Source organism: Loxodonta africana, chromosome 1 (assembly GCF_030014295.1).
Source record: "Loxodonta africana isolate mLoxAfr1 chromosome 1, mLoxAfr1.hap2, whole genome shotgun sequence".
NCBI classification, from domain to species: domain Eukaryota; kingdom Metazoa; phylum Chordata; class Mammalia; order Proboscidea; family Elephantidae; genus Loxodonta; species Loxodonta africana.
In genome coordinates, this window is record NC_087342.1 from 103,666,219 (window position 1) to 103,685,193 (window position 18,975).

The window sequence follows — 18,975 nt, forward strand, 5'->3', positions numbered from 1 at the left end:
AACATTTTTTAACTAAATACAGAAGCGAATTGTTAGTGTTGCCAGATTGTTTGCCTGCCCTTGAACAAATTAACAACACCTGTTTGCAAACAATAGCATGGCTAGAATTGAGTCAAACCCTTCTTTCAGGATCCAGCTTCTTCATCTGTTTTCATGCAGTGTCTAACACATAGTAAGTGCTGAACAATATTTGTTAACTGAATGGGGTGTTCTTTAATCCCTATCTTTTATTTCCTGATCCTAAACTAGATGTTGATCCATGAGGGGAAAAAAAACAAAACAAAACAAAAACCACTCATCTATTCCCAGAGTAGCCCAGTCTTTTGCAGTAGCCTTTGGTATATAACATTGGTTTAGAGACACTTGCCTGAAGCAAATGACTGAGAATTTCAGAGAAAGGAAGAAACACACAAAGACAGGACAAAGTGACCAGGTAGAGACAAAAAGATACTAAGGCACACAGTAACAGAGAGACACACAGAGATTCAAGGATAGAGAGACCACAGGAGACAGGAACAAAGAGAAAATCAGAAAGACTTAGAACTCACACAGTTCAAGATAAGAGAGAGAAAAAGGTTGGGCAAGAATGATAATCTTCAAGTTTCCTTTCAGTTTTATGATAGAGATAATGGCAGAAGGTGAGGAAAATAAGGCTTGAGCAGAAGAATAAGGAGACACAGGCAGGCAAAGGAGACTAAGGTGGACGGCCAGGTATAACTGCCCGCCCCTGGGTCTGGCCTTGAACACTTGTCCTAATACCACCTCTCACCCATGGTGCTGGTTTCCTTGATGCTCCCAGCACTCCATGCTCACTTTCAGCTCCTATCTTCCCACCCACCACCCATCCTAAAGATCTCTGAACCACTCTTTACATGTCCAAATCCTCTCTCCCTCCAACACCTGGCACTAAGTATTCTCACTGCTCCAGCCCACACTCACCTCCCTCCCTTTCTCAATTCCTAAAGCCTGTAAGGTAAATCCCTTAACCACAAGTTATATGCTTGTTATAGAGTTTGCCCTCAGCTCCTATGAGCACATCTGGACTCTATGAGAGAAGCGTGCACTTGTCAAGGCTCCAGACCCTATCTTATATATTTCAGTACTCCTTGTAATGCCCAGCCAGTGTTGGGTACGCACTAAGTGCTCAGCGAATACTTGTGGACTAAACACTGCGCCCCCAGGAGTGCCAAGAAGGAGCCAAGCCTCCTTAAAAAAAAAAAAAAAAAATTACAGTCTATGAATTAGTTTCCAGGGGGTTGGCCACGTTGTGGCCATCTGCTGGGCTTCTGTGCCCCCTGCCGGCCAGAAGGGGATCTGCCCACAGTTCGTATACCAGAAGGGTGGTCCAGTCCCAGAGAGGCTGGCAATGGCCCTCCCTTCTCATGAGAGGCACTGGGCACCATTCAAGGTTCTGATGAGGTTGGTGGGTACAGCCAGTAACACCTGTTGTGTGATTCTTAGATGTAGGGGCATACCAAGGGCCCTCACCCTGCCTCGCCCTCCCTCTTGGCACTCAGAGCTTCTCATCCAGCTCCAGGCCCTGGTTGTCCCAGGCAGGCCTGCGGACAGGAACTGGGCTGCCATCTTGTGGCCCACTCAGGTAGCTCTGGATGGCTGAGGCACAGTCCAGTCTGTCCATGACAGTCATGAGGTAGTGTAGCTCCTGCAGGCTGCCATTCTGCTCCTCAAACAGCTCCAGGATGGCGGCCGCGGGGCTGCGCTGGCAGGACAGGAACCTGGCAGGAAGTAGGCAAGGAGAAGAGAAAGTGGAGGAGGGAGGAAGACGGAGCAGGGAGGGGCTTCTCCTTCCTCTGGACACGACTACATGTGTCATGTCCAGGAGAACCGCTCTCACACTCAGCTTGTCCCCCAGATCCACCTCTTGCCCCTCTTCCTGCTCTTGCCTGCCTTCCATGGGGGGCTCAAGCAGCTAAAGGGCCCAGGACTTTCAACTGGGAGATTGTTCAGGGAGTTCAGGGGATAACTCCTACTTCTCTTTATGCCTCAGTTTCCTCTGCTTACACTGAGGGCTTGGATGAGAAGTCTTCTAAGGTAGCTGCCAGCTCTCATGTTCTGTAATCTGCCTTCTCTACATGTCCCACCCCAAACACACTCTCCTCTCCTCGCCCCAGTCTCCTAACTGGCCTCCTTCTTCTCTCTCTCCCAGGCCACAACATCCTGCCCACCACTGAGGAGATAACTGTTCTAAACCATGGCTTTTATCATGACCTTCTCCTGCTCAAAAGCCTTCCTCGAATCTCTCCCGTTCTCCAAGCCCACACTCCTGACTTTCCAGCTTACCCTCCCACCCCCCATCCTGAATCTTCCTCAGGCCTGGCCCCTTCCCACCTTGCACACACAACCACCTTTGCTGTCGATCTTCTCCATCCCACCCCCCACTGCCCAGCCCCCGCCCTGCCCTGCCCTACGCCATCCTACCCTACCCCACCTCCGTCCCTGAAGCTTTTTCTAATTCCCACCTCCCAGGTGGAAGTGACCATTCTGTGCTTCCCAGTTCAGAGTTTCAAATTCAGGTTAAAACTCCCACAATTCTTTACTTGTCTCACTATCAGCTATTTTCAGTGTCTCTGTTTTCAACTTGTTACACACTATTGAACACATACAATAAGGTATAAGAACAGTTGCCTTTCTTTTTTAACCTCTCTGTATCCCTCACTGGTATGAGCTCCCAGAGACAGGATTATGTCTCATTTGTCTTGTATACCAGCAGCACCTAACATGGTTTCCAGGACGTAGTAGGTGCTCAATAAATGCTTGCTCCATGGATGATTTTAAATTCAGCCCATCTTCAGGGTCCAGCTCTAGCCCCATCTCCTGGGTAAAATCTCCCCTGACCATTGCACTCATATGCTGGGCCCTGGGGCTTAGCTCAGAATTGTTTTCCTACTGATTTCTTTGTGAGCCCCTTGAAAGGGAACATGGCAGCATTGCTCCCATTATTGCTAATATTTATTGAACAATTAGCACGTACCAGGTACTGGGCTACACATTATCTTCTGCTGTTCTAACCCTCAGGGCACAGCACACCAAACATTCAATGGCTTGCATGTTAACTGCTTCATTTTAAAATACTTATTGAGCACCTACTATGTGCCAGGCATCATTCTAGGTACCGAGGATACAGTGATAAATAGAAATCGCTAACCTTTTATAGAAAGTGGGGTGAGGAGTAGCCATTCTCTGACTTTTAAATCAGTCATTTGTCTGTGGTCCGGTCCCTAGGGTGTCCTGAAGACCCCACCCTCACCCCAGTCTGCCCTCCTCTTCCATTCACACCCCTCTTCTTACCGGATTTTCATGCCACAGAGCCCCAGGTGGGAGGCCAGTCGGCGCCAGTCATTGCCAGTGATGCTGTTTGGTTCCAACAACATCTGCAGCTGTTCAAAGAGCTCTGGGGGTAGTCTGGGGCAGAGGAAAACCAGTGTTCTTGGAGGGCAGAATCAAAGCGATCCAGTCTGGTTCTCCACCTCTTTCCACCCTGGGGGCTGGGACAGGAATCCCAAACACCCCCCAGGCAGCAGCCCAGGGTGCTCCCACCTCACCTATTGCATGGGGGTGGCTGCGAAACTGGGGGTGGCGCTGCCCAGGATTCCTCTTCTGATGCCTGGAACCTGAGGATTTCCATGTACTTGGTCTCCAAGCCCTGAGCCAACAGCGGGGAGGGGAACACACTTAGGGATCATAAGATATCCCCCTGAGCAAGAAGCTGAGCAGCCTATCTCCACTCCTCATGTCTCTCCTTTAGCCTGTCACCCTCGGCCACTTTACCAAGGAGACAGCTGTGTCCCCCACACAACCCTTTACCCTCTGCTTTCCTGACCCAGAGCCCCACCTTCAGCCTTAAATTTACCTACTAAACCCTTTCCGAACTGGAACATGAAAATCTAATAAGGTATATCCTAAGATACCAGAAGTCCTGGGTGGGGTGATGGCGAGGTCATTGAATAATGGTGAACTCAGGCATTTGTGTGTCCCTTCCTCCTTGTTATGGACTGAATTGTATCCCCCCCAAACTGTATGTCAACATGGCTAGTCCATGATTGCCAGTATTGTGTGGTTGTCCTCCACTTTGTGATCTGATGTAATTTTCCTAGGTATTGTAAATCCTAACCTCTGTGATGTTAATGAGGCAGGATGATAGGCAGCTATGTTGATGAGGCAGAACACAATCTACAGGATTAGGTTGTATCTTGAGTCAATCTCTTTTGAGATATACAAGAGAGAAGCAAGCAGAGAGGAGAGGGGACCTATTACCGCTGAGAAAGAAGAGCCAGGAGTGGAGTGCGTCCTTTGGACCCAGGGTCCCTGCACTGAGAACCTCCTAGATCCTGGGGAAGATCAATGGGGACCTTTCCCCACAGCAGAGAGACAGAGCAAGGCTTCCACTAGAGCCAGCACCCTGATTTTGGACTTCTAGCTTCCTAAACTATGAGAGAATAAATTTCTGTTTGTTAAAGCTATCCACGTGTGGTATTTCTGTTACAGCAGCACTAGATAACTAAGACACCCCTAATCCTCCTTTCCCAGGTTCCTCATCCCCAAGTGATACTGTGAGAGGTGTCTGTATACCCTTCACTAAGATGGCCATTCAGGCTCCCCAAAAACTCTCAACCCAGATTGTCTCATAGCTTCTCTTAGTGGGAGGAGAGGGTATACCTAACTCCCATCCCACCTATTCAAGACCCCATTTTCTAGTCACTTCCCACACCGAAGATGCACAACATCACCTGTCAGCTGTAGACAATCAGCTAGAAAGGAGCCCTTCTTGATGTCCCAGTTCCCCTGTGTTGGGAGAGGAGGTTAATCTAGGGTGTGGTCCTTTTACCTCCTGCCAGATTTATGGATTTATCATCGGTAACCAAGAGAGAGTCAGGGATGGAGGGTAACTTGGGGGCCTCATGGTCGCAGCCCCTCAAACAGCTGGTATGCCTGTTCTGTGAAAAATGCTATCTTCCCTGTTAGATTATGCAATTAAGACCATACTTACTGGGTACCAGTCCCCTTGCCCTCTTTGCCCAGGACACCCCCAGGCCCTGCCCTTCTTTTGTCCCAGCTCCTACTCACATCCTGGAAGGTGTGCATGGTGACAATGATCTCATTGTTTACTGCTGAGCAGTCCTCACTCTCATTGACTACAAAGAGAAGGTGAGAATGAGGCAGGTGAGTGAGTGAAAAGGCCTGGGCTGAGAAAGCAGGTCAAGTTAAAGGGACTGTACAGTAAGACTAGAAATCTGAGGACTGGAGCAGGGCACGCTGTTTTCCTCTCTGCAAAGGTCTGTGTGGCTCCTTACTTTGAGGAGGTCTTCATACAGGCCAAGTGAGGAGCTGCTGAGCTCCAGGATTACTGGGAGAGGAGGAGAGGGGAAAGAAAGGGGCAGGAAGTGAGCATGGGGCTCCTGCACTACCTTTTCTCCGGAAGCAGAAGGAGCGGAAGGGGCACTTTCCATGCCAGATGTGGAGATGGGGAATCAGCTGGCAGCTGCTGTCATCTACATTCTCCCAACCTGGGGAGGCAGGAAGGTGGGGAGTGCTTCAGAGAACGGTCCTTCCACAGGTATTTTACCATGTGGCAGGCAGTGTACAGGGTACTGTGTAGGGTAGGAGGGATGAGGAAGGAGCAGATGTCAGAGGTTCTCAAGTGGACATGAATCCCAAAGCCCGAATAGAGAAACCCATTAGTGGTCTTCCTTGCACCACGGAACACACACCATCACCGCCCCCCATGCACATGTGCCCTGTCCACAACCACAAACTCCCCCGGATCCCCTTGCCTATGGGCAATTCCAGCAGCCCACACCATAAAGGAAAGAGGGCCCAAGCAGAGTAGACTGGGCGCTCCTGTTCCCAACAGCAGCTCCATCTAGGTGGGAAAACAAAAGCCTCTTCCTCCCACCCTGCTCCTGCAAGGTGTAACAGTTCTGCTCCCTACACCACCCCCCCACCTGACCTCCCCTGCCCTTCCACAGTGGGGCGAGGCCAAGTGGACAGACAGCAACAGAAGGAAGTAGACAAAGACTGAGGGCTCCCGGGGAGCAGAAGCAGATGCTAAGAGGTTTCCTTGAAGCTGCTGCCTGCGCAAGAGTCTGGCAACGAAACTTGGGGTTCCCAGGGTTCTACCTAGCTGGCATGGGGTTCCCTCACCCTCAGAGATGTACTTGAGCTTCAGGCACTGGTCCGCGCGGGCCCCGGTGAAGTCAAAGAGCTGGCAGGGCCCACGCAGGCGCCCGCCGTGGGGCTGCTCGTTGGTCAAGGCCCATTGCAGGGCACAGGGCGTGTTGTTGAGAAAGTAGACGCGCAGCTGCAGGTGGGACTGCCCTGGCGCCAGCGGCGAGCAGAACACCGCCAGCTGCAGCCATTTTCGGGCTGCGCGCCCCGCAGGCGCCTCCAGCACGCAGGTGTAGAGGCTGCGGAGGGAGACGGTGTGGCAGGTAGAGCGAAGCAGCTGTGGCGCAAGCGCACCTAGCGCACAGCGCACACCTTGCTAGGAGCTTCTGTAGGGGCCTCCAGGGAGGGGAGGAAAGCAGCCCAGGAGAGTGGAGGGAGAAGAAGGTGGTAGGGACATCTAGGGAAAGAGAGTCACTCTCACCAAGTGGAGAGGGAAGCCAAGTACTCTCGGGCAGGGGAGGGAGGGGAGCTGGGCTTAGAGTTGCCCTTGCTTGAAACTGGATTCCACACATGGCCCTCCTCTAGCCAGTGGGATGGCAAGAAGACTGGGAGACAGAAGGACATAAGATCCTAGAAAGAAAAAGAGATGAAGGAGGACAGACATAGGATGGAATACAGTCTTAGAGAACTGAAGGGACAAATTGAAGAGAAGCACAGAGACAATTTTAGAGAAGACAGTTGCGGGTGGGCAGGGCCCCTCTAGATAGAGGGACAGGGTTAAGTCAGACACTTCTCAGCAGTGGGATGTACAGTCCTGGACAGGGCTGGGAAGAGACACTTGGACAGAGGGGCTGGAGAGGGACACAGGGACAAAGGATTAGCAGACCATCTCAGACAGATAAAGGGGCAGTTCCATAGAGATGAGGCTGAGGCAGGCAGACAGAGAAAAAAAACAGAACACATAGTCCCAGAGGGATGGGGACAGAGAGATAGGCCATGGGTAAGTGCCTACCTGAAGTGAGAGAGGTGGATGCAACACTCATCCCGGGAGGTGTGGGCCCCGGGCCTCCCCAGGGGTCTCCAGACCTTGGCATCAAGCAGGGTCGTGTTGCTGCTGTAGGTGCGGGCGTGGCTGGGCTGCTGGGCACAGTGCTTGAATGTAAGGGTGCAGGGCTTCAGGAAGGAGGCCCCATGGGGGCCACATGCCACCACAGGGCTCACCAGCGCCTGGGACCGGGACAGCGACGGGGCATCTGACAGGTCCCACACCAGGACCAGAGACACCCGCTCCTGGCGGCCCACAGCCACAGCACCTGGGAAGAGGGAGAGCTGAAAGGGGCCTGGCAGGGTATTCCACCCCCTAGAGAAAGATGCAGGGTGGGAGAGGAAGTGGACAAGAGCCCAAGAGAGGGTGCCCAGTACGGGGTACAGGGAGGCAGTTGGGGACAGGTACAAGACGACTGTGAGCTGTCTTGTGGTATCATCTTGAGCAAGTCACCACCTCCTCCCAGGGCTGCCAGTAGCCCATACAGTGTGAATTTGCAAAAAGCACTCTTCCTGACACTTTTGTTTTGTTTTGTTTTGTTGTTTTTTTCGACACTTTACTTCATTGATTGGATAATTGTCATACTAATTCTGTTAGAACTAGGCACTTCCATCTGCCAGAAAATTGTCCTAAAAGATGTACAGTATGTCTGTCCTTGGAGCCAATAAAGTTATAACTTTATTGGAGTCAAAGTTATAATAAAAAATAAACAATCTTCAAAATTATGAAGCTATCTCTGAATGCTGCTCCCTTAGATGTGCTGCCTTTGTGCAGTGCACAATCTGAACAACTGTACACTGCCTCTGAGGATGGAGGACTCCACCAAGAAAGGGGCCGGGAGCTCTTACCTGGCGGGATGAGCAGGGAAATGCCTGTATCTTGGAGCATCAGGCAGCCACCTCGGTGGTCCACTTCTCGAGCTGAAAACACCAATAGTTTGTGCATCAGCTGGCGGATGACTGTCTGGCCTTGAGTGGGTGTGTTCAGTTCCTGGTAGAATGCAGCCATCTCTGGCAGTGTGGCTGGAGGGCACTGCCTTGAGGGCTCATTTTCCGGTAGCGGAATGGGCTGCGGCACTGGGTCCTCTTGGCCATCTGGCTTCCGACAGGTTCTCAGCAGCCAATGAGGACAGTGCCATCGAAGGCACTGGGCCAGAAGGAGGGCACTCGCCACCAGGACCCCCACCAGCAGTAGGAACTGCAAGGGTTGGAAGGAATTCTCCTGGGGGCACATCCACCTGGTCACTAGATGCCGCTGCCAGCTCTCTGCACCCTTGTCCCAGCCAAGGCCCAGAGCCTGGGGGAGAAAGAAGGAATCAGTGCCAAGCTAAAACCTTTTCATTGTTGTGGGGGTCAAGACTTGGCTTCCAGTGGGATGCAATAGGGAGCAAGTTGTCTTTATTCCAGCACACCCTGCACACCACCAGTCAGATCAAGTTCCTTTAACAGAACTTAGACCTATTTCTCTCCTGCTCAGGAACATGCCATGGCTCCCCTTGACTGAGCACACCCAGTTAAGCTTCTCTGAGGTAGAAAGAGCTTGGGTTTGGAATAGAAGCTATGAATTCTCAAACGCCAGCTTGGGCATTGTGGCTGGGTATTAGTCATCTAGTGTTATGTTTAGTCATCTAGTGCTGCTATAACAGAAATACTCCAAGCGGATGGCTTTAACAAAGAGAAATTTATTTGTTCACAGCGAAATAGGTTAAAAGTCCAAACTCAGGGTGTCAGCTCCAGGGGAAGGCTTTCTCTTTGTGTCAGCCTTCTCATCAATCTTCTCCTGGACTAGGAGCTTCTCTGTGCAGGGACCCCAGGTCCAAAGGACACATTCTGCTCCTGATGTCTCTTTCTTGGTGATATGAGATCCCTGTCTCTCTGCTCGCTTCTTTCTTTTATATCTCAAGAGATTGCCTCAAGACATAATCCAATCATATAGATTGAGTCCTGTCTCACCAACACAACTGCCTCCCGTCCACACTTGTTAACATCATAGAGGCAGGATTTACAGCATATAGGAAAATCATACAATACCAAGAATCATGGCCCAGCCAAATTGATACACACATGTTTGGGAGGACATAATTCAATCCATGACAATCCACATATGCTGACATGGAAATATTTTGAGTAGAAAAAGCAAGTCACAGAGAAATAGACATCCTATGATCTCATTAATGTAAAAAAAAAAGAACAAAACTTTATACACATATACACATACATGTAAATGTTGAGTCTCTGAGTGGTTCAAACAGTTAATATGCTTAACTGCTAACCAAAAGGATAGAGGTCCAAGTTCACCCAAAACCCAAAAAAACCCAGTGCCGGGGATGCCTTAAAGTCCCGGTGATCTACTTCCAGAAAATCAGCCATTGAAAACCCTATGGAGCACAGCTCTCTTCTGACACACATGGGGTCACCATGAGTTGAAATCAACTGGACAGCAACTGGATTTCTGTTCTTATTTTTTCAATGTAAATGTAATGCACAAAGAAAGGACTAGAACAGTGCTGTCCAGTAAAAATATAATGCAAGCCACATATGTAACTTCAACTTTTCTGGTAGCTACTTTGAAAAAGTAAAAGGAAACAAGAGGAACTAATTTTAATAATATATTTTCTTTAACACAGTCTATTTTATCTAAAATATCATTTCAACATGTGATCAAGGTAAAATTACTAATCAGGTATTTTACATTTTTTTTTTTTTTTTCACACTAAGCCTTTGAAATCCATGTGTATTTGATACTTACAGCACCTCTCAACTGGGACTTGCTAATGTTCAAGTGGTCTGGAGCCACCTGTGGCTAAAGACTCCTGTTTCAGATATCGCAAGTCTAGAAGGACACACCTCCGGCTATTCACACTGGTTATTACTGCTAGAGGGGAAGTTAAGAGGGAGGAAGGTGTGAACCCATAAAAAAAATCTGTTGCATTTCGAGCTCATAGCGACCCTATAGGACAGAGTAGAACTGCCTCACAGGGTTTCCAAGGCTGTAATCTTTATGGAAGCAGCCTGCCACATCTTTCTCCCATGGAGAGGCTAGTGGGTTTGAACTACCGACCTTGTGTGAACAAGGACTTTCAATTTTCTTAAACCCTTTTTTTCTGTATTCTTTGATTTTTTCACATAAGTGTGTATTTTGTATTAATTTTATAATTTTTTTGAAAGCTATTAGAAGTGTGGAGGGAGGGGGATTTTCCTCTTGGGGTGATTGTCAGGATTGCGCAAGAGCCTGTGAAAGCATTTGTAGATGATAAAGCACTGTCCAGATATGTTTGTTTATGTGTGTCCCTCCTGGTGCAGGAAGTTCGGAAGGTAGCTCACAGGGATACATGAAATACAAGAGTAACAAAAGTTAAAAGTGGAAGCAAAAAGGGAAAGAAAAACAAAGGTGGGGGCCGGTGAGGCGGGAATGAGGCAGGGCAAAAGCACACACACCTGCTTACCAGTGGAGTCCACAATCGGGACCTTGGCTTTCCAGCAGCCTCCCTTTACAGACACCAGCTCTTCCCAAGGCCCTCCAGAATCTGCCTCCTTCTCCTTCTGCTCTCCCTCTTGCCCCCTAATTTCCAACACCCCTCCATTCTGGCCAGGAATCCCTGGGTGCTGCAAACGGTTAAGGCACTCAGCTGCTAAGCAAAAGGCTGGAGGTTCTGGTCACCCAGAGGCACCTCAGAAGAAAGACGTGGTGATCTACTTCCAAAAATCAGCAATTGAAAACCCTCTGGAGCACAGTTCGACTCTGACACACATGGGGTCACTGTGAGTTGGAGTCACCTCAAGGGCAACTAGTGTTGGTCCACTCTGGCCAGACTGGGCCCCTCATCCCTCCAGCTTTGGCTCTTGCTGTTTTCTATTTCACCCCTCACCTGCTCTCCCCATCCTCCCCACCTGTCTTATCTGCCTACCTGGATCCCTCCCCCGGCACAGCAGCCCCTGGCTGAAATGTCCCCCCACTGCCATCCCACCACACTCAGTGCCTCTTGATTCTACGCTGTTAAGTGTGGTTTTCCCACTCAACATTTTCTGAGCCCCGGCTGTGTACCAGACACTGGGAATTTCAGTCCTGCCAAAGATGACATCTTATTTGGCTTTCAAGGAGCTCTTGAGGAAATGGAATTCATTCACACAATAGCTATCCAGGACTGCCTACTGTTTGTCCTAGACAGTGAGCTCTGTGGGGTACAATGCCCTTCCTTTCAGGGTAGCTCGAGGTCCTCCAAGGCCCCTCTAGCTGATCCACCAGGTCTTGCACTGGAAAAGCTTCTTACACCGATTTACCCTCCCCCGCTCCCTTCACTCATACCAGGAGCTAAGGCCTCACCCCAGCCCCATGCCTGGACTCCTCGTTTCCCGCTCCTCCACTTCCTCTTGCCCCAGATGCCAGCCCATCCCGAGTAGCAGTTCCCTGAAATGAGGGCCCCTTAGAATGCTCACATCACCTGTCCCTAGGTGGCTGCTTCTTCCAGCACAAAGATGCAGACACCTGCTGCAAAGGTCTGTTCATAACCTTGGGAGAAACTGTGAACCCTTCTCCTCATCGACTGGTTCTCACTGTGCCTAGCCAACACCTGATACATTTCCAGTTATTGCAGGGCATAAACAGTACCAGGGTGGATTACTTCAAATCTAAGTCATGGACAGCATTCATTGGCAAAGTATAAATTTCCACCTCACATAGACTCATCTCACTGGCCCTCACACCAGCCAGCAGTGGCCCTTCCCCTGGACCTGTTTTCCTCCTCTCCTCCTTCCCTGAGCCCCAGGTAACTCCATCACAATGACCACCCCCAACAAGGCGTTCACCTTACCACTTAGGGGCTCCCAGAGACTTGTGGCTTGTCCAGGAACAGCAGTTCCTTCTTCAAGAACCAAAGCAGTCAACCAGACCCGTCACCAGGCCGGCAGACAAGTGGAGGTGGGCGGGGAGTCGGGCAGGCGGGGCCTGGCGCTTCCAGGCACAGAGACTGCCTCCCAGCCACTCTAAAGTAGGTAGAGAAGCCTGTCCCTGCCTGCTGGCAAAGCCCAACCTAGGCGGGGGAGTAGCTGGGGATCCCAGAAGTCAGTGGGCTTACTAGTGTAGGTCTGGAAGGGAGGAAAGGAAGGGAGACAGCCTGGGCACGAGTGCAGCACCTTGAAACCCCTCCCAACAGTGCCCTCTGCTGGCCACAGGCCAGCCAGAGGCTGTTAAAATGGCAGAAGGGAAGGGAAGGGGGGAACCTTAACCAGAGCTTCTCAAACTGTAATGTGCAGATGAATCACCTGGGGATCTTGTTAAAATGTAGGTTCTGATTCCACAGGTCTGGGGTAGGGCCTGAGAATATGCATCCCTAGGAAGAGCCCAGGTGCTGCCAATGCAGCTGGCCCAGGGAGCTGCGACAATACCTATTTCTACCCCCTTCCCTCCAGGGAAGCACTGAGAGGGTTAATGACTCATAAATCAAGTTGCTGGCAGCATTGGGACTTACCTATATCTGCTCCCTACTCCACTCACCACACTTGGCACTCAAAGTTAGCAGGGGCACTGCCATTTGGGGGAGACCTGAACTTTGGGGGTGTTTGCTAGCCTGAGTCCTCAGATATTCTGCCTGAGAAGATGGAGTCACTAGAATCAAAGCTCCCTGCGGAGAGGGATGTTTCCTTCAGCTGTCTAATACTGTATATTCAGCAACTGGTACAGCCTGATACATAGTAAGTAAGTGTTCAATAAAGGCTTGTTAAATGAATGAACCGGCTGATGGAAGGAGCATGCATTTTGGAGCCAGGCTGCCAACACTAAGCCCAGATGACCAATCTGTTGGCTATGTAACCTTGGGCAAGTTACTTAGCCCCTCTGTTATGGATTAAACAGGGTCCCCCAAAAAGAAACGAGGAAGTCCTAACCCCTGTACCTGTAAATATGACCCCGTTTGGAAATAGGAGTTTTCTTTTGTTATGTTAACGAGGTCATACTAGAGTAGGGTCATACTAGGATTAGTGGGTCATACTAATCACTTCTCAATGGTGTCTTATAGAAAGAGCAGAAGAGACAGGGACATGCACAGAGCAGGAAGACAGATGCCATGTGAGGATGCATCTACAAACAATGGAACAGCAAGTATTGCTGGCAGATACTAGGAACTGGGAGAGAGGCTAACAGAAGGAATTGACACCATGGAGACCCTGATTCTGGAAGTTCAGCTTCCAGAACTTTGAGAAAATTAATTTCTGTTCTTTAAAGCCACCCACTTGTGGTGCTTTTTGTTATAGCAGCACTAGGTAACTGAGATACCCTCTGAGCCTCAATTCTCCTGTCTTTAAAGACAGATAATAATATCTACCAGGCATGGGTTAATAATGTCATTGTTCAGCTAATAAATGTAAGAAACCAAAAAAAAAAAAAATCCGAGTCAATTCTGACTCAGAGCGACCCTATAGGACAAAGTAGCACAGCCCCATAGGGTTTTCAAGAGTGGCTGGTAGATTTGAAATGCCAACATTTTGCTTGGGAGTTAAACTCTTAACCACTGTGCCACCAAGGCTCCATGATAAATGTAAAACACCTACCAAAAAAATGGGTGCTCAGTAAATGGTTTGTTATCTCCGGGGTCTGCTTCCTACAGTAGAAGAACTGTAGTGAACAACCCCCGCCCCCAGTTATCATCTCCCATAGAAAATAAGTAACTTCCGCTGCTTTGGTCTCGGTTAATGATTTCCTAGCCTCTTGTCCTTTACTGCAACCCCCTGCCCTCTGCTTCCTTCCCCCGGCGGAGGCGAGAAGACGGGATAAACACCTCCCAGAGGAGCTGGGTTCCCCAAAGCACAGAGATGTGGCAAAGAAATGGATGGAGAGCAGCCAGCTTCTGGGAAAGTGACCTCATGTCTAAAGGCCGAGCAAGGAAGGGCACTTCAGAACTTTGGTCAGGATGGAGGAGGGAAGGTATAAGTCTTTGTTGGACAAAGCTCTGTCTGAGTCACACAGGAGGCTGGTTTGTCCTCTGAGTCATGAAGTCCCAGGGATTTGTGAAAGATCAGTCAAGCTAGACTACCAAGTTTGAGTGGGTCGTGCCAACTAGAAGGCTATAACCACGGGCTATGTCTATGTGTCATGAACTCACTTCCAAAGCTGGTGCTTGCCTCACTTGGAGATAATCCCAGTTATAAGAAGGCTCTGGGGAAACCTGAGGACCCTCACCATGCCCATGGACACAAAGCGGGTTCACAGGGATGCAGAAACCACAGGCAACAATCAGTAGCCTTATAGCGTAGGGGCTAAGCTGTCTCAAGAGGTCTCCGTGTCCCAGGGCCAAAGCCTCAACCATTCCATCAAAAGGCTCCTTCAGAAGCTAGGCACCATGAAGGGCCTAGCAGGCCAGGGGCCACCTGCCAAGAGGAGACTGAAGGGGGCATGCAGTCAGCTCTCTGGCCTCCCCAGTCAGTGTCATCATGCTTGTCATTGGAAGAAAGCAGGCCAGCTGGCAACTCCACTCCACCCTTCTCCCTGTCCCCCACCCTCCTCTGCCTTCTACACATCATATATCATCAGGCACCAGTCTGGGAAGTGTGCTGCCTGAGGTAAGGGGAATGCAAGGTCTGGGAAGAAAAGGGTGCTGGGAGGGGTGGGTAAAAGGAGAAAAGAGGATGGAGAAGGGGAGGGTAAGAGTGGAGGGAACCTCCTACACTGGATAGAAAAACAGAAAACAGAGAAAGAGACAGGAAGGCAGATGAGCAAATGGGCTGTGAGGAGGAGCAGAGGAACAACGGACAGATGCACAGGCAGGCAGGCTGGCCAGCCCTGTCCCAGGCAATTCCAAGACATGGTTAGTGATACCTGACAGGAAAAGCCGAATTAGACAGCCATTCCAGAATGCTGAGAATGACTAGAAGATTTTTCTTTCCTTCAAACCCTGTCAATGGTAGGAGGCTGATATACCACACACAAAGGGGAAGAATGTTATTGGGTGGGGTCCTTGGTTGGCAGAAGATCTGAACAGTGTCCCATATGCAAATGACTTGCAAAGCAGCATACAAATGAACATTGCAGATTTTTAAATCAAAGGCCGGGCAGTTTGTTTCCTTGAGAAGTTAGGCTGCAAGAAATCTGGGCTTTTGAGTTTGTGGCTTGACCCTCTGGAGATGTAGGGGGAGTCTTATCCAGTCCCTGAGTCTCCAGGGGAAGAAGAGAGCTAAGCCTTCAGAGAAAGGAGTCCACAGAGCCACTCAGCTGAGTTTGCATTTGGCAGGAGATCAGGCTGGGTGGGACTCCTGTTGTATGCCAATCTGGTGTGGTGAGATAAGCCTGGGGCAGATGGGCCGGGCCTGGTGTTGACTAGGAGAGACCCCCAGGCTCCTCCCTTCAGCATTTGGTCCTTCCAAATGCAGCGGGATCAGGTTGGCTACCATCAGCATAGCTGGGTTCAGTTTAAGACACTGTTCCTATTGAGGGTCTACTCTGTACCCAGCCAAGTGCCACATGCTGTGAGAGGTAGAAAGGCAGTCACACCTGGACCTGCTTTCAGAAGCCAGACACATGCTGGGGGAGGGAAGCCTTTTACTCAGAAACTGCTAACAATACTAGACAGTATCCGCCGAGTGCCAAATGAGTGGTGTGAAGAAAATAAATCTATGGAAGGCAGATAAAGGGCAAGGCAATGTGGGCAGAGAGGTCTCAAAGGAGGTAGGGTTGGAGTTAGGCCCAAGATGGGGGCGAAGGACTCAGGCCAGGGGATAGCATCAGGTCAGGAGGTAGAGGAGGAGGCACAGGGTAAGGCTCATACTTAGTATGTTCTCCACCTCCCCAGATTTGGCCTCCTCAAGGAGAATGTGGCCTCAAGGGGCCATCTTTGTGGCCCTTCCCCACCTAGGGCCTATTATGGTGTGGCTGTTTGCCCGTCATCAAATGCCTGGTTGGTGTAAGGGCCTCAGGAAGCTGCCCTGGTGCCCACCCCACAAAGCCTTGTTGCTCGTGTGGACAGCCATCTACTCGGTCATGGGGTAAGTTTCCATTTCTCACGCCATGGCCCTGGTACCGCATGGTGTGGAAATAAGTCTCCCTAACCCTGAAATACTGCCACATATTGGCTTCCAAAGGGATGGCATGAGAGCAGGGTGGAAGGGTCACAACCAGAGGTTCAAGGCTCCTTACCAGCGAAGGCTGTAAAACATTTGCAGAAACCCTCTAGGTCTGCCTAGGATTCCAGCCAGCCCTCTGCCTCCTCCCTCTCCAAGTCTCCCCATTCCTTGCCCAGTTCTTCCCACCAACTTCCTCTGGTCCTCAAACGCTGCCTAGACCCACTTGCTACCATTTTGGCCACAAGGGCTCCCTCTTGATCACCAAGAGTCCTTATAATAGAATGCCTCCTCTATTTGTCATGGCACACCCTCCCTCTGAGTGCTTCTGCCACTGTCTTCCCACAGCTATGCCTCCTACCTGGTGTGGAGGGACCTGGGAGGGGGCCTTGGGTGGCCCTTAGTCCTGCCTCTTGGCCTCTATGCTGTACAGCTCACCATCAGCTGGACCGTCCTGATTCTCTTTTTCACAGCCGACAACCCTGGTCTGGTAAGGCACTCAGTGCTCAGTAGTGCAAGGTCACTCACCATAACTAAAATCCATTGCCGTCGAGTCAATTCCTACTCATAGTGATCTTACAGGAAAGAGTAGAACTGCCCCATAGGGTTTCCAAGGAGCAGCTGGTGAATTCGAACCACTGCACCACCAGGGCCCTCCAAGGACACTAAAAACAAAAAATGAGAAGGTAAAACCACCAGGTCCTCAGAAACAGATAATACAGCAAATCAATGAGGTGCAGGCAGGAAACAGGTGGGCGGACTTCCCTGCACTCCTGTTGAGTGTACGAAGCCCCAGGAACTTGGCTTCTTGGTTGGACACGGGGTACTGTAAAAGGGTTGGGGGCTGGTTCCCCAGGCAGCCTGCCTGACTGCCCTGCGCTCTGCCCAGGCCCTGCTGCACCTCCTGCTGCTCTACGGGCTAGTGGCGAGCATGGCACTTATCTGGAACCCCATCAACAAGCTGGCGGCCCTGCTTCTACTGCCCTACCTGGCCTGGCTCACCATGACTGCTGTAATCGCCTACCACCTGTGGATGGACAGCCATTGTCCAGAGCACCAGCCTCAGCCCAAAGAGGAGAAGGGTGACTGAGGCACTAGGGCATCGGAGAGGAGGGCCAGGGCAGGGAGGGGAGAAGGGACTGCAGACAGGGCTTTGGAGCTAGGGCAGGGAGAGGGGCGGAGAGGAGCTGGCCAGGGATTGATGATTCCCTAAGGGTAACCTGTCCCAATGTGGCCACCCTCCTAGGTCCCCTGGTGCCACTTGTCATGAAAATTCAGAGAAATGGGAAAGGAGAAACTTACTTTACTTTTTTTTCACATGCAAGTAATAAAATCCTGTTACTAGCTTTGAGTATGTGATGTGACCGTAGGTGTGGAGGGCTGCAGGGTGTGAATAGGAGGGTCTCTGTGTGTGTGTAAGTCTGTAAGTGCATGTGTAGGGAGGAGTGGGCACATTGTCACCAGCTCCACCCACTGCCCCCCAAACCCAGCATAAAGATTTTGGATGCCGATTTTTTTTTTTAATACTGTGGTAAGATAAACACACCAAAACATTTGGCAATACCGTAACTTCCACATTTACAATTCAATGACATTGATTACATCTTTTATGTTGTGCCACCATTATTCCTATCTTTTTTCAAAACATTACACCACAATTAACATAAACTCAATGCCCCCCAAACAAGAATGTCCCCTTTCCCCCTCCCTCCCACCTCTGGTAGCCATTAATAAACTTCAGTTTCTATATACTTGCTTATTTCACATGTGAGATCATACAGTATTTGTCCTTTTGTGACTAACTTTTTTCACACAGCATAACGTTTTCAAGGTTCATCCACGTGGAGGACTCAAGTACCTGAAAAACAAAATCTTTTTAAAAACTTACCTAAAAGCAATCAAAAAACTCCCAACAAAAAAAAAGCCCTGGCCCAGACAGCTCCACTGCAGAGTTCTATCAAACTTTCAGAGAAGAGTTAATACCACTACTACTGAAGGTATTTCAAAGCATAGAAAATGATGGAATACTACCTAACTCATTCTATGAAGCCACCATATTCCTGATACCAAAACCAGGTAAAGACACCACAAAAAAAGAAAATTACAGACCTATATCCCTCCTGAACATAGATCCAAAAATCCTCAACAAAATTCTAGCCAATAGAATTCAACAACATATCAAAAAAATAATCCACCAAGACCAAGTGGGATTTATACCAGGTATGCAAGGCTGGTTTAATATTAGAAAAACCATTAATGTAATCCACCATATAAATAAAACAAAAGACAAAAACCACATGATCTTATCAATTGATGCAGAAAAGGCATTTGACAAAGTCCAACACCCATTCATGATAAAAACTCTCACCAAAATAGGAATTGAAGGAAAATTCCTCAACATAATAAAGGGCACCTATACAAAGACAACAGCCAACATCACCCAAAATGGAGAGAACCTGAAAGCATTTCCCTTGAGAACGGGAACCAGACAAGGATGCCCTTTATCACCGCTCTTATTCAACATTGTGCTAGAGGTCCTAGCCAGAGCAATTAGGCTAGATAAAGAAATAAAGGGCATCCGGATTGGCAAGGAGAAAGTAAAATTATCTCTATTTGCAGATGACATGATCTTATACACAGAAAACCCTAAGGAATCCTCAAGAAAACTATTGAAACTAATAGAAGAGTTTGGCAGAGTCTCAGGTTATAAGATAAACATACAAAAAACACTTGGATTCCTCTACATCAACAAAAAGA

At 49.5% G+C, this 18,975-nt stretch overlaps 2 protein-coding genes across 3 annotated transcripts; one reads left to right on the forward strand and one right to left on the reverse strand.

Moving 5' to 3' along the window:
• Positions 1 to 282: 282 nt before the first annotated feature.
• UNC5CL (unc-5 family C-terminal like) lies at positions 283 to 16,880 on the reverse strand. The gene is made up of 9 exons (XM_064285589.1): positions 16,747 to 16,880; positions 8,020 to 8,467; positions 7,139 to 7,439; positions 6,163 to 6,425; positions 5,427 to 5,525; positions 5,086 to 5,153; positions 3,564 to 3,664; positions 3,310 to 3,423; positions 283 to 1,736 (listed from the first exon to the last, which is right to left on the reverse strand). The coding sequence occupies exons 1-9, from the start codon at positions 16,747 to 16,749 to the stop codon at positions 1,514 to 1,516; spliced, it is 1,620 nt and encodes a 539-aa protein (XP_064141659.1). The 5' UTR covers positions 16,750 to 16,880; the 3' UTR covers positions 283 to 1,513.
• On the forward strand, positions 13,554 to 18,509 carry TSPO2 (translocator protein 2). Of its 2 annotated transcripts, XM_023547102.2 has the most exons (4): positions 13,554 to 14,724; positions 15,951 to 16,143; positions 16,567 to 16,708; positions 17,108 to 18,509. In XM_023547102.2, the coding sequence occupies exons 2-4, from the start codon at positions 15,971 to 15,973 to the stop codon at positions 17,306 to 17,308; spliced, it is 516 nt and encodes a 171-aa protein (XP_023402870.2). In that variant the 5' UTR covers positions 13,554 to 14,724; positions 15,951 to 15,970; the 3' UTR covers positions 17,309 to 18,509. The 2 variants fall into 2 exon arrangements, with proteins under 2 accessions (XP_023402870.2, XP_003403978.3); XM_003403930.3 differs by lacking the exon at positions 13,554 to 14,724 and having other exon boundaries at positions 15,616 to 16,143.
• The last annotated feature ends 466 nt before the right edge of the window (positions 18,510 to 18,975 follow it).